An 11,719-nucleotide genomic window follows, 5' to 3' on the forward strand; every position below is an offset into this window, starting at 1 on the left:
GGAGTTTAATATTCAACATTCAAGCCATTGACTATGATATAATACATTCTACCTTCATTAGTAAAACATTTACAAAAATAAGTGTTCCCTTGCACACCCACAGTGATTGAGATGCTGGTTTGACTAGTGGAGGTCAACAACCCTAATTAAGACTGATTGAACCAGGTCTGGAACAAAAGCCAGCAACACCCTGTTGCTCTCCAGGAACAGGGTTGGTGGCCACGAATACAGGAAGAGGATCTGTGATTATTGGGCTCAAAGGTAATTGGTTGGTCTTCTGGTGACATCTGGCCAGAAGTCTGGATTCTCTTGGTACCATTTGACTGAAACAAATGGAGAGAACACTAGAGATTCACCCTTTGTGCTAAACTATATGAAAGTCGATTTAAGGAATCCATAGAGTAATGTGTTCATGTACTGTACCTGTCCTTCTGATGCCCTCTGCCCATGACACTGCAGGCTTCCAGCCCAGCCTCCACAGCTTCTCACAGTTCACAGGGTACCTCAGGTCAACCACTGGCCTTGGGTGGGCAAGAGGTTCAACAATGTCAGTGTCTTAGGAGCCAATCACACAGCCTGCCTTTCTCACTGGTTTCCATGGCAAAGACATGCTCAAAGGAAGTAAAGGCTCTGAAGTGTTTAGTGGGATCCACTTATACTTCACTCACCGGTCAGGCACAAACTCCAGCCAGTCGTCCAGTTCTGCATCAGGTACATGCCTGATCTGTAACACACACTATTAGCAGATGTCTTTCAGTGGCTCAGTAAAGAGGACTACAGTGTGACCAGACACACACTTCACCTACCATCTTGATAAGTTCTCTGGCTAGTTGAATGATGGATATTTCGAAGTCGGCCCCGATGTTGTAGGTTTCTCCCACCGTCCCCCTCTCCAGGATGGTGTGGAATGCTTCAATGGCATCATCCACGTACAGGAAGTGGCGAGATTGAGGGCTGGTCCCTTGGATGGTACTGTGGCAAAGAAAGCATGGGATATGTAGGCTTTATTTGAAACATATGAAGTAAAAGATGCCCACAGTCTGGGATGATGTCAGTGCTCTCAAAGTATTTACCATTTTTTGTTCAGCTGAAGGAAGGACACAAATTTTGGAATGACCTGGGGGTAAAAAAACATTTGAGACATCTTAAAAGGCCAGACACGCAACAGAAATATATAGAACTGTGGTTCACAACCAGGGTACTAGGACCACTAGGGGTACTTGAGAAGACTCATGAAACCATAGGGTTACTGGTAGAATACACAGAGGGTACTTCAGAGGTACTCCGGGCCGAAAAAGGTTGGGAACCACTGATATAGAATATAGATACTATATTGACCTTCTCCAAGTACTGTCTGGGTCCATACACATTATTGCTCCTTGTTATTATAACAGGAAACTGAAAGAAAAAAAAACAAATATTAATATAAAACTGTACATTCCTCACAGAAAACTTGGTAATAATTGTGGTATGTCTGTTGACAGTATTTACTACCTTGTGTCTCTCCCTGTAGGACAATACAAGACACTCAGCAGCTGATTTAGACACAGAGTATGGGTTGTTGGGTCTTCTTGGGCTGGTTTCATCTAATTCCTACATGGTGGTAAAAGCGACCACATTTAACACCAGGGACCTACAGTACTGCAGACAAAGAACCTTAAGTGGCAAAATAAGTTGAAGTGGCACTCTGAACTTGGGAGTTCAAATGTAAATGTGGCATACACAGATAACAGTGAAAATACAGACTCTCCATACACCTTACAAAAAGTTATATTTATGTCAGGATAACAGTGAAAATGATATGAGTGGACTGACCTTATACAGACTCTCTCCATACACCTCATCTGTACTAATGTAAATAAACTTCTCCACCATGGCCTCAAAAGCTGCTTTCAGTAGCATCCTTGTCCCCTCCACGTTCACCATGTGGTATCTGGACGGCCATAAGAAGGATGTCTCTGAAAAGGGGGCACAGAAACATATGGATGAATGTCTTGCTCTATGGGTCACTGAGTGTTGTCAACAATGCCTTTGATTGTTTTGGCATGGTAACAACACAATCTAAACAGTAAAACGTCATTTCTTACCAACATGTGTTTGAGCCGCAAAGTGAAAGACGACATCGATGTTTTCTGTGGCAAACATATGTTTTAACAAGCATGGATTGCATATATCCCCCTGTTAAAGAAAAGGGACAAACCATGACACATATTCAAGCTAACAGCCTTTATGAATTTTGAAAGATTTTTTTTACAATAAACAAAAACAATAGACAAAAAAACAATAAACAACTTAACATTCATACATTTCCAAACATTAATCACACCATATGTACTCAGACCCAAATGTTCCCACCGTAACCACACAATATGTTGCTTGTAACGCTTTTAAGACTTTGCCCCATTTGACTTCAAATTGTCTTTTGTTTCTGTCCTAGATAGATTTTTTCAATATTTAAATAATAAAGCATTTGATTCTTCCATTATCTTAATGTTGGAGTATCATTATACTGCCAGTATTTAAGTAATAGTTTATTCAATATAATTGTCCAACCCATTCGGTATCTGACCGCACCCCTATATGCCATGTCTTGAAATATGCAGAAAGATGGATTAAAAGTCAACTTACATTGTAAAACTTCTGACAACTAGCTTTCCAACTTCACCCATAACTTTTGGACCATAGCACTCCCAGAAGGCTTGAATTATTGAGTCATTGTTAGTTTTACACTTAAGACATTACTCTGCCGTTGTGCTGTAGAATTTGTGAATTTCGTCTCTTGTATTGTATTAGTTTATACTGGATTAAGCGTATATTGTCAATAACTGTAATTTTGTTTGTTATGTTCCAACACTCCATCTTGTGCCAATATCAGTTATTTTTAAGTCTTGGTTCCAATAGTTTATATATTTTTTTTCTAAGACATTGTTAGTTTAATAGGCTTTTTTGTGTGCAAGGTTTTGTATATTTTACCTTTCATATTAGTATCTTTTCTTGACTCAAATAGGATTCCCTCAATATTGCTCAGATGTCCAAAAGCTTTCAGGTCAAAATTTCGAGATATAAAAACAAATATATATATATATATTTCACCTTTATTTAACCAGGTAGGCAAGTTGAGAACAAGTTGTAATTTACAACTGCGACCTGGCCAAGATAAAGCAAAGCAGTTCGACACATACAACAACACAGTCTATTGTTTGTTTACTCAACACATGGAGTAAACAAGCATACCGTCAATAATACAGTAGAAAAACAAGTCTATATACAGTGTGTGCAAATGAGGTGAGATAAGGGAGGTAAGGCAATAAATAGGCCATAGTGGCGAAGTAAATACAATATAGCAATTAAACACTGGAATGGTAGGATGTGCAGTAGATTAAGGTGCAAAGGAGCAAGATAAATAAATAAATACAGTAGGGGATGAGGTAGTTGTTTGGGCTATTTACAGATGGGTTATGTACAGGTTCAGTGATCTGTGAGCTGCTCTGACAGCTGATGCTTAAAGCTAGTGAGGGAGATAAGTGTCTCCAGTTTCAGTGATTTTTGTAGTTCGTTCCAGTCATTGGCAGTAGAGAACTGGAAGGAGAAGCGGCCAAAGGAGGAATTGGCTTTGGGGGTGACCAGTGAGATATACCTGCTGGAGCGCGTGCTACGGGTGGGTGCTGCTATGGTGACCAGCGAACTGAGATAAGGCAGGGCTTTACCTAGCAGGGTCTTGAAGATGACCTAGAGCCAGTGGGTTTGGCGACGAGTATGAAGCGAGGGCCAGCCAACGAGAGCGTACAGGTCGCAGTATTATATGGGGCTCTGGTGACAAAACGGATGGCACTGTGATAGACTGCATCCAATTTGTTGAGTAGAGTGTTTGAGGCTATTTTGTAAATGACATCGCCGAAGTCGAGGATCGGTAGGATGGTCAGTTTCACGAGGGTGTGTTTGGCAGCATCATCCGCCGCCATCACCTCATATATGTATGATTTGATTTTGATATTATTTGTACCTTTATTTAACTAGGCAAGTCAGTCAGGAACAAATTCTTATTTATAATAACGGCCTACCCCGGCTAAACCCAGATGACACTGGGACAATTGTGCGCCGTCCTATGGGACTCCTTAATCACGGCCAGATGTGATACAGCCTGGATTCGAACCAGGGACTGTAGTAACGCCTCTTGCACTGAGATGCATTGCCTTAGACCACTGCGCCACTATATGGAGTCCAATGCATGGCCCCATGTCGCAAGGATCTGTACAAAATTCCAGGAAGCAAAACATTTCCAAGTTCTTCCATGGCCTGCATGGTATGCAGAGTATGTTTGCATGTTTGGGTACTCTGGATCGACGTGTACGACAACATGTTCCAGTTGTCGCCAATATCCAGCAACTTTGCACAGCCATTGAAGAGGAGTGGGACAACATTCCACAGGCTAAAATCAACAGCCTGATCAACTCTTTGTGAAGACGATGTGTCATGCTGCATGAGGCAAATGGTGGTCACACATGATACTGACTGGTTTTCTGATCCACACCCCTACCTTTTTTAAGGCATCTGTGACCAACAGATGCATATCTGTACTCACAGTCATGTGAAATCCATAGATTCGGGTCTAATGAATTCATTTCAATTGAATGATTTCCTTACATGAACTCTAACTCAGCAAAATCTTTGAAGTTGTTGCATGTTGCGTTCATATTTTTGTTCAGTAAAATATAAAAACTTTGGGAGCCATGCCATTTTAAAGAGGGTTATTCTATCTGTAAGATTTATGGGGAGATTGTTCCATTTAATTAGATCTGCTTTCATGTTATTGAGTAATGGAATAAAGTCCACTTTATATATATATATTTTTTCCCACTTATTAAGCATCCTAAGTATTTCATATTTTTTGTGGTCAACAAAGGATTGCTGTAGGTCATGAGTTATTATTTTTCTAATTGCCATTATTGCATTTTTTTCAACGTTCATTTCATATCCTGAGATTTTTGAGTATTCTGAAAATATTTTGAACAAGGGAGACATTGAGATTAAAATATTAGTCAGGTATATCAGAAGATCGTCAGCAAATTAGTTCATATTCATGCTTATCAATACAGATACCTGTTACATTTGAGTCCTGTCTAATTATTTCAGCAAGCAGTTCAATTGCCAGTGCAAACAGGAGGGGAGAGAGGACATCCCTGTCTCGTGACACTGGCACTCCATATACAGTGATGTTACATAACAGCAGGACTTGGCAGTTCTCTCACCCTGATAAAGGTGTAGTTCTCATTCTCCTCTACAGACTCCAGGTTCCTGAGATTAGAACAGTAGTCCAGCTGTATGGGACCAGGAAAAGTTAGACAGTCACTCCCAGGAAATGATGACAAATTGGAATTCTGCAGTCACATAATGTAGTAGTTAGCGTGTATAAGCTTCACTTCGGGTTTTTTTTGACATTTTTTATTTTGTTGTCACATACACCAGATATGTGCAGTGAAACGTGCTGTCAAATCAAATCAAATGTTATTGGTCACATACACATATTTAGCAGATGTTATTGCGGGTGTAGTGAAATCCTTGTGTTCCTAGCTCCAACAGTGCAGTAATATCTAACAATACACACAAGTCTAAAAAGTAAAAGAATGGTATTAAGAAATATAGAAATATTAGGACAAGCAATGTCGGAGTCCGGAGAATAAATATATATGGACAGCTGGACTACTGTGATTATGGACAGTATATGGATAGAATATGCAGTATATCTGAAGAATACGTAGGATAGAATAGTTTATGTACAGCAATAGTTGAATAGGATGGCCTTAACTAGAATACAGTATATACATATGAAATGGGTAAAACAGTATATAAACATTATTAAAGTGACCAGTGTCAAATGTCTATGTTGCATCTTGGCTGCAAAGCGAACGAGAGGCCCCAGCTTGAACAGGGCTTGAATCTGTCGTTACAGGAAAGCACATTTAGCTCCTACTTACATTGTCAAAGTTGATGATACGCCAATCTGGGTGCTTGTTGACTAGGGAGCAGACAAAATGGGACCCACTGTATTGGAAAAGAGTTACAGATGAAACATGTATAGTATGCAATGAAATCTCATATTTGACATACATTGTAGATTCAACTACTGATTGTCATGATGATGATTTGCTAACTGTTACTTACATGAAACCTGCCCCTCCAGTCACCAGGACCGTTTTGACAAAGTCCATCCTCGCACAACCTGTTGATGTCTCCTCACAACTCTTCTCCTGGATCTTCAGTTTTCATTGAAGCCCGAAGGCGCTCGCCTAGTGACATAAATTATGCCTAATTTAGCTAGCTAACTAGCTTACCTGTGCTGGAGAGTGTCTTATAGTTGAGCAAACAAGAGATAATCTCATAAACTATATGCGGGAACTGATTTTAAGTGATTGATGCCACTCTAAAGCGAAGCACATCGACAACACGTTAACGAACAGTTAGATAACATTACTCAGATGCTTGTGTTGTCACTAGTTCATGTCAGAAGCAGCTGATACTGTACAAACCACACCAGCTAAACGTAATGTGCAACTTTTGCGACAGTCATTTGTCGCTTTATGGCAATGTTGACACGTAACATAGGCCTGCGTTGAGTTGGTCCGTTTTGGTGCCCGCCCTTTAATCGCTCTCTGATTGGCTTACAGATTTAACGTAGGGCAGAGGTCCTTTTATGATTAGGTAAAACCTAAATCAATCAAACGTTCAGTGCAGATGGAACTCACCCTTTTTGACAAGACCATTCATTGTTGTCGTACAATCATCTTCGTTGTATCTAATTTGATAAGTCGCTTTTAGGAGACAATGTATCCGTTAATGTTCACACTTACAGCCTATTTACTATGCATTCCAGCTACATTTGGAAAAACTGTGTCGGGTGTTTTCAAGAGCGATGCAGCCAGAGAGCAGAATGGACAGTACATCACACAATTCATGTACAACGGTAGGTGTAGCAGTCTGAAGCGAGCGACAAATTCTGGAGGAAGGCTTTTGTGGATGGTTACTAACGCACCAAGATGACGTGATGCGTTTTATTATTGGATGTTTTATATAGACTATAGTTGCAATGCTAATGTACATACGGAAGCAACAGATCATGTGCTCTTAGTCTGGAAAGTGTTCATCTCTTACATGGTGTTATGCATCATTGTCTCAAAGTATTTTTCTGTGTGCATCGCAATCTTAAACGGGAAATTGTGGGAAGATGTTTGTTGAGTTGGGTTCAAAGATCAAATCACATAGGTCTATGCAGTGTCTTAATAATAGGTTTGTTCAGTCTTACATTATTCCAGACCCATGAGCATCGGCAATGTTGTACCCGTTTCCAAATGTGATAGCCAAGCAGTACATTAGAATCAATAGATCTCATTCCTTTATCACAGATGGTCTGCATATTCTGTAGGTTCGAATGAAACCCAATCCTCTGAAAGGTGGATTTAGTGTCCTGTCAGATCTCTTCCCTCATTCCCTCTTTCTCTCTCTCCTCCCCTCTACTTCCACTACCTCTTCTTCTCTCACACCCTCTCTTGTCTCTCCCTCCCTCTGTCTGTCTCTTCCCCAGTGGGTAGGGGTCTGGTGGTGTGCAGGCTGGAGAATGCTCCCCTGGCCACGGAGAAGGAGTCCAGACTGCTATTCTTCCCGGAGACGGAGGACGGCTTCGACATCGACAACCTCAGCTGCCACGACCGCCTCTCCAAGGCACAGCTCTCCAGTGAGTGTGTCTCTGTGACTGTCCCATGTATTGTTGTTTGCATTCATGTCCCGCTGGCTCGTAGTAAACATCCTTTGGTCGTTTGCATGACTTAAGGCCACATCAGCCCTCTGAGCGAAAGCCTAGGCCTTGTCTCCCTCCTAACGTTGTTTCCCTCTCTCTGCTCAGTCCGTCTGAGTGAGGAGGAGCACAACCAGAGCATCCCCCACCTTCACTCCCCCACCGCCTGGATGGCGCTGTATGCAGACCGCTACACCTGTGGGGAGGGGGGCATCATCCCTGCCCATGGGGACCTGACCTTCACCATCCTGCTGTTCAACCCTGACTCAGCAGGCAACCCCCTGGAACACTTCAGCGCTGAGGAGGCAGGTCAGTACATGCACATACTTTAATATATGCATTTGGTGCACTGTAAATCGCTTTGGATGAAAGCGTCTGCTAAGTGTTTGCTAGTCATAACACATAATGTTATACTTCTGAATTTAAGATATGACTAGGGCTCCAGACAGGACTGCACTGAATGCTTGACTGATTGTGTCCTCCCCACCCCTGGCACTCCTTCCTACCCCTGCCCCCCGCTCCCTCCTACCCCTGCCCCCTCCTTCCTACCCCTGCCCCCTTGACCCACCCTCCTTTCACCCCTGCCCCCCTAACCCACCCTCATACCTACCCCTGCCCCCCAACCCCACCCTCCTACCTACACCTGCTCCTACCAGGCCTGCATAGTTTCTACTGTCTGCTGATCCTGGCCTACTTTGTGGCATCCTGTATCTACATTCAGCCTCTGTGGATGGCCCTGAGAAAGGGTGGGCCCATGCAAACGGTGCTGAAGGTGCTCTCCACAGCCTTGGCCCTACAGGGGATCTCTGCCCTCTTCAACTACATCCACCTGGCCAGGTGAGTGAGACTCTGTCTCAGTCATTGGTACAGTCACCTTTCAGCAGCCCTGCTCAGGTTTACATCAGTTACTGTATTACAGGATTATCCTGTATTGCAGAATATTTGGATGAGTGAATATCAGTCTTGCTGTGTAAAAACACACACCTGTCTCTCGTTCCACAGGTATGCCAGGGATGGAGTGGGCATTCCTATCATGGGCAGCTTGGCAGAGTGTGAGTGTTGTATTCTCACTCTGTCGCTCTTGCTTCTTTCTTCGTATTGTCGTTCGTTCTTCCTTTGTGACTGTGCTGACTGTTGCCTGTTGTTGTTCTCCCATGTTGCAGTCTGTGACATGGTATCCCAGGTGTCCATGCTGTACATGCTGCTGAGTCTGTGTGTGGGCTGGACCCTGAGCAAGAACAGGAAGCCCCAGAGCAGACCTCTCCAGTGGGACTCCTCTCCCGCCTCCAAAGCCCTCGCTATGGGAGGAGTCGCCACACAGGTCAGAGCCTCATCAGCCTATCCATGACCTTTTAATCTCTTACCCCAAAATACTAAGCCCTGACTTCCATCTCACTGGATACAGTAGCCCCTACTACTTGCACTAACCTCTACCTTGCTCACACCATCCCCTATCCTGACCAATACTGTAACCCCCTATTAACACTCAATTTCCCTTTTGGGATCAGTCAATAAAAACACATTCAATACCAATGACCCAAATACCTTTCCACTGACTCCCTGTCTGTGTCGCTGCTGGGCCACTAGGGGGCGCTACTGCTGTGGGAGCAGTATGAGGAGACGGAGCACCACAGCTACCATGCCCAGCGCAGCATAGCGGGTCTGTTACTCATATCTCTACGTATCATCCTGGCCTTGTTGCTAGCCTCTGTGCTCTACACCATCATCAGCACAGAGAGGAGCGCCCTCAAGAGAGACTTCTATCTCAGCTTCGCCAAGGTAGGCGTAGAAATACAACACAGAATAGCTGGTAACCCTTTCATGCGTTTTTTAGTGCCATCTACAGTGCATTATAAGATTGGTTATTCCAGTCTCACTAGTTTGTTTCTCAGGGTTGTTTTATCTGGTTCCTGTGCCACCCTGTGCTGGTCCTACTCTCTGTGGTCTTCAACGAGCATCAGAGAGAAAAGGTGAGAGGACGACACTCTATATATTGTACTGACTCATTCGGAAGGTTTTTGGTGCTGATGTTTGTGTGTCTGTTTGTAGGTTGTGACAATCGGTGTGATTCTATGCCAGGCTATCTCGGTGGTGATCCTCTACCAGCTTTTCCTGTCCCGTAGCTTATACTGGGAAGTATCTTCTCTCTCCTCTGTCTCACTACCCCTCACCATGTCCAGAGGGGGCCGGGGACGCTACTGACCCCGCGTGCAGGGGGAACACTTTCACTGCGACACATGCCGAGGGCGAAGGGATACACCGTGACACCTGCAGTTAAAGGGACAATACTTCCACTCCTCTCCGCCCACTCACGGCGAAGGTGCCCCCACAGACGGGTGAGGAAAGAGAGATGGGTGGGATGAAGAGAAGTAGGAAGTTCACCCACAAATATAGAAGAGAAGAGGAATGATGGCCTGCTCATGTAGCTGGATAGCACACCTATTTAATAGCCTCCCAAACAGGATGAGAATGAGACCTGGGTTTTAATAGCCTCCCAAACAGGATGAGAGTGAGACCTGGGTTTTAATAGCCTCCCAAACAGGATGAGAGTGAGTCCTGGGTTTTAATAGCCTCCCAAACAGGATGAGAGTGAGACCTGGGTTTTAATAGCCTCCCAAACAGGATGAGAGTGAGTCCTGGGTTTTAATAGCCTCCCAAACAGGAAGAGAGTGAGACCTGGGTTTTAATAGCCTCCCAAACAGGATGAGAGTGAGTCCTGGGTTTTAATAGCCTCCCAAACAGGAAGAGAGTGAGTCCTGGGTTTAAGCGCACATAAAGTATGTATGTAAATGAGACTCATTTGTTAGTATACAACAGATGTGGACACGGGTAACTGCCAAAATAATGGAAACGCAAGTAAAAGAGGGATCCAAAGTATATTAAAAGCAGGTGCTTCCACACAGGTGTGGTTCCTGGGTTAAGCAATTCACATCCCATCATGCTTTGCTTAGGGTCACGTATACAAATGCTGTCTGCCATGGCTGTGGCCCTACAGGATTACAATGCCCCCATTCACAGGGCACGGGTGGTCACTGAATGGTTTGATGAGCATGAAAATGATGTAAACCATATGGCCGTCTCAGTCACCAGATCTCAACCGGGGACGGTGTTTTCCACCACCATCAAAAAACATCAAATGATGGAATTTCTCGTGGAAGAATGATGTCGCATCCCTCCAATAGAGTTCCAGAATCTATGCCAAGGTGCATTGAAGCTGTTCTGGCTCGTGGCACAACGCCCTATTAAGACTCTTTATGTTGGTGTTTTCTTTATTTTGGCAGTTACCTGTATGTTAGTCTTATTTGTAGTATGCATGTGTGAAATTTTGGTTCACTGTTTTATTTTGAATGTCAAACTTAGCTGGATTTGATGTCTCCTTCTTTTTCAGATGGAGTATAAGACTCTATTTAGATTACAACGAAAGGTTACTGATTGTCAAATTCCCTGTTAAGTCTTATTCATTGCCGATAAAGATAACCAGGCTCGGACTGAAATACCGTTGATCCATAGAGATATGGATCCATGTTCAGTGTGGTAAATCAAACCAAAAATATAGTCTGATCTTAACTCTATCAGAAATAGAAACTTTGGTCTTTTTTTTTAACAGAGTTGCTTCACACTGTTTTACTGCCGTTTCATTCTATTGTCGTCAATTGATCGTTCTTTCTGCGAGGTGCAGGTTTAGGGTGTGCTGAAGCTATTACAGAAATCACATGGAACTCATGGAATCTTTGTGTCATCCCCAGCACTCCAACACTGCAGCTAGTTGCATGTGTGAGAATCGTATTACTATTTTTAGTTGTGCAATTATTGAATTATACTTGAATATGAACGCTTGGTATTGTTTTGTCTGACATTAGAGCTAGACATGTGCAATGTTTAAATGCAGCTTTATTTTCTTTCTCAATCGTCGCAAGTGCCTGAGAAGAC

General features: G+C 43.2%; 2 protein-coding genes across 3 annotated transcripts; one reads left to right on the forward strand and one right to left on the reverse strand.

Moving 5' to 3' along the window:
• Positions 1 to 70: 70 nt before the first annotated feature.
• Positions 71 to 6,556, reverse strand: LOC124010915 (dTDP-D-glucose 4,6-dehydratase-like). 2 transcript variants are annotated; one of them, XM_046323715.1, is made up of 12 exons: positions 6,163 to 6,556; positions 5,976 to 6,042; positions 5,250 to 5,318; positions 2,088 to 2,178; positions 1,816 to 1,958; positions 1,495 to 1,593; positions 1,339 to 1,398; positions 1,074 to 1,117; positions 807 to 972; positions 669 to 724; positions 424 to 521; positions 71 to 323 (listed from the first exon to the last, which is right to left on the reverse strand). In XM_046323715.1, the coding sequence occupies exons 1-12, from the start codon at positions 6,207 to 6,209 to the stop codon at positions 256 to 258; spliced, it is 1,008 nt and encodes a 335-aa protein (XP_046179671.1). In that variant the 5' UTR covers positions 6,210 to 6,556; the 3' UTR covers positions 71 to 255. The 2 variants fall into 2 exon arrangements, with proteins under 2 accessions (XP_046179671.1, XP_046179670.1); XM_046323714.1 differs by having other exon boundaries at positions 71 to 344.
• Positions 6,557 to 6,727: 171 nt separating this feature from the next.
• Positions 6,728 to 10,942, forward strand: LOC124010951 (integral membrane protein GPR180-like). The gene is made up of 9 exons (XM_046323786.1): positions 6,728 to 6,961; positions 7,580 to 7,729; positions 7,898 to 8,098; positions 8,446 to 8,626; positions 8,792 to 8,841; positions 8,953 to 9,110; positions 9,377 to 9,568; positions 9,682 to 9,759; positions 9,839 to 10,942. Exons 1-9 carry the CDS (start codon positions 6,823 to 6,825, stop codon positions 9,989 to 9,991), a joined length of 1,302 nt encoding a protein of 433 aa, XP_046179742.1. The 5' UTR covers positions 6,728 to 6,822; the 3' UTR covers positions 9,992 to 10,942.
• Positions 10,943 to 11,719: the final 777 nt, after the last annotated feature.

This window comes from Oncorhynchus gorbuscha, linkage group LG23, assembly GCF_021184085.1.
Source record: "Oncorhynchus gorbuscha isolate QuinsamMale2020 ecotype Even-year linkage group LG23, OgorEven_v1.0, whole genome shotgun sequence".
Classification (NCBI taxonomy): Eukaryota; Metazoa; Chordata; class Actinopteri; order Salmoniformes; family Salmonidae; genus Oncorhynchus; species Oncorhynchus gorbuscha.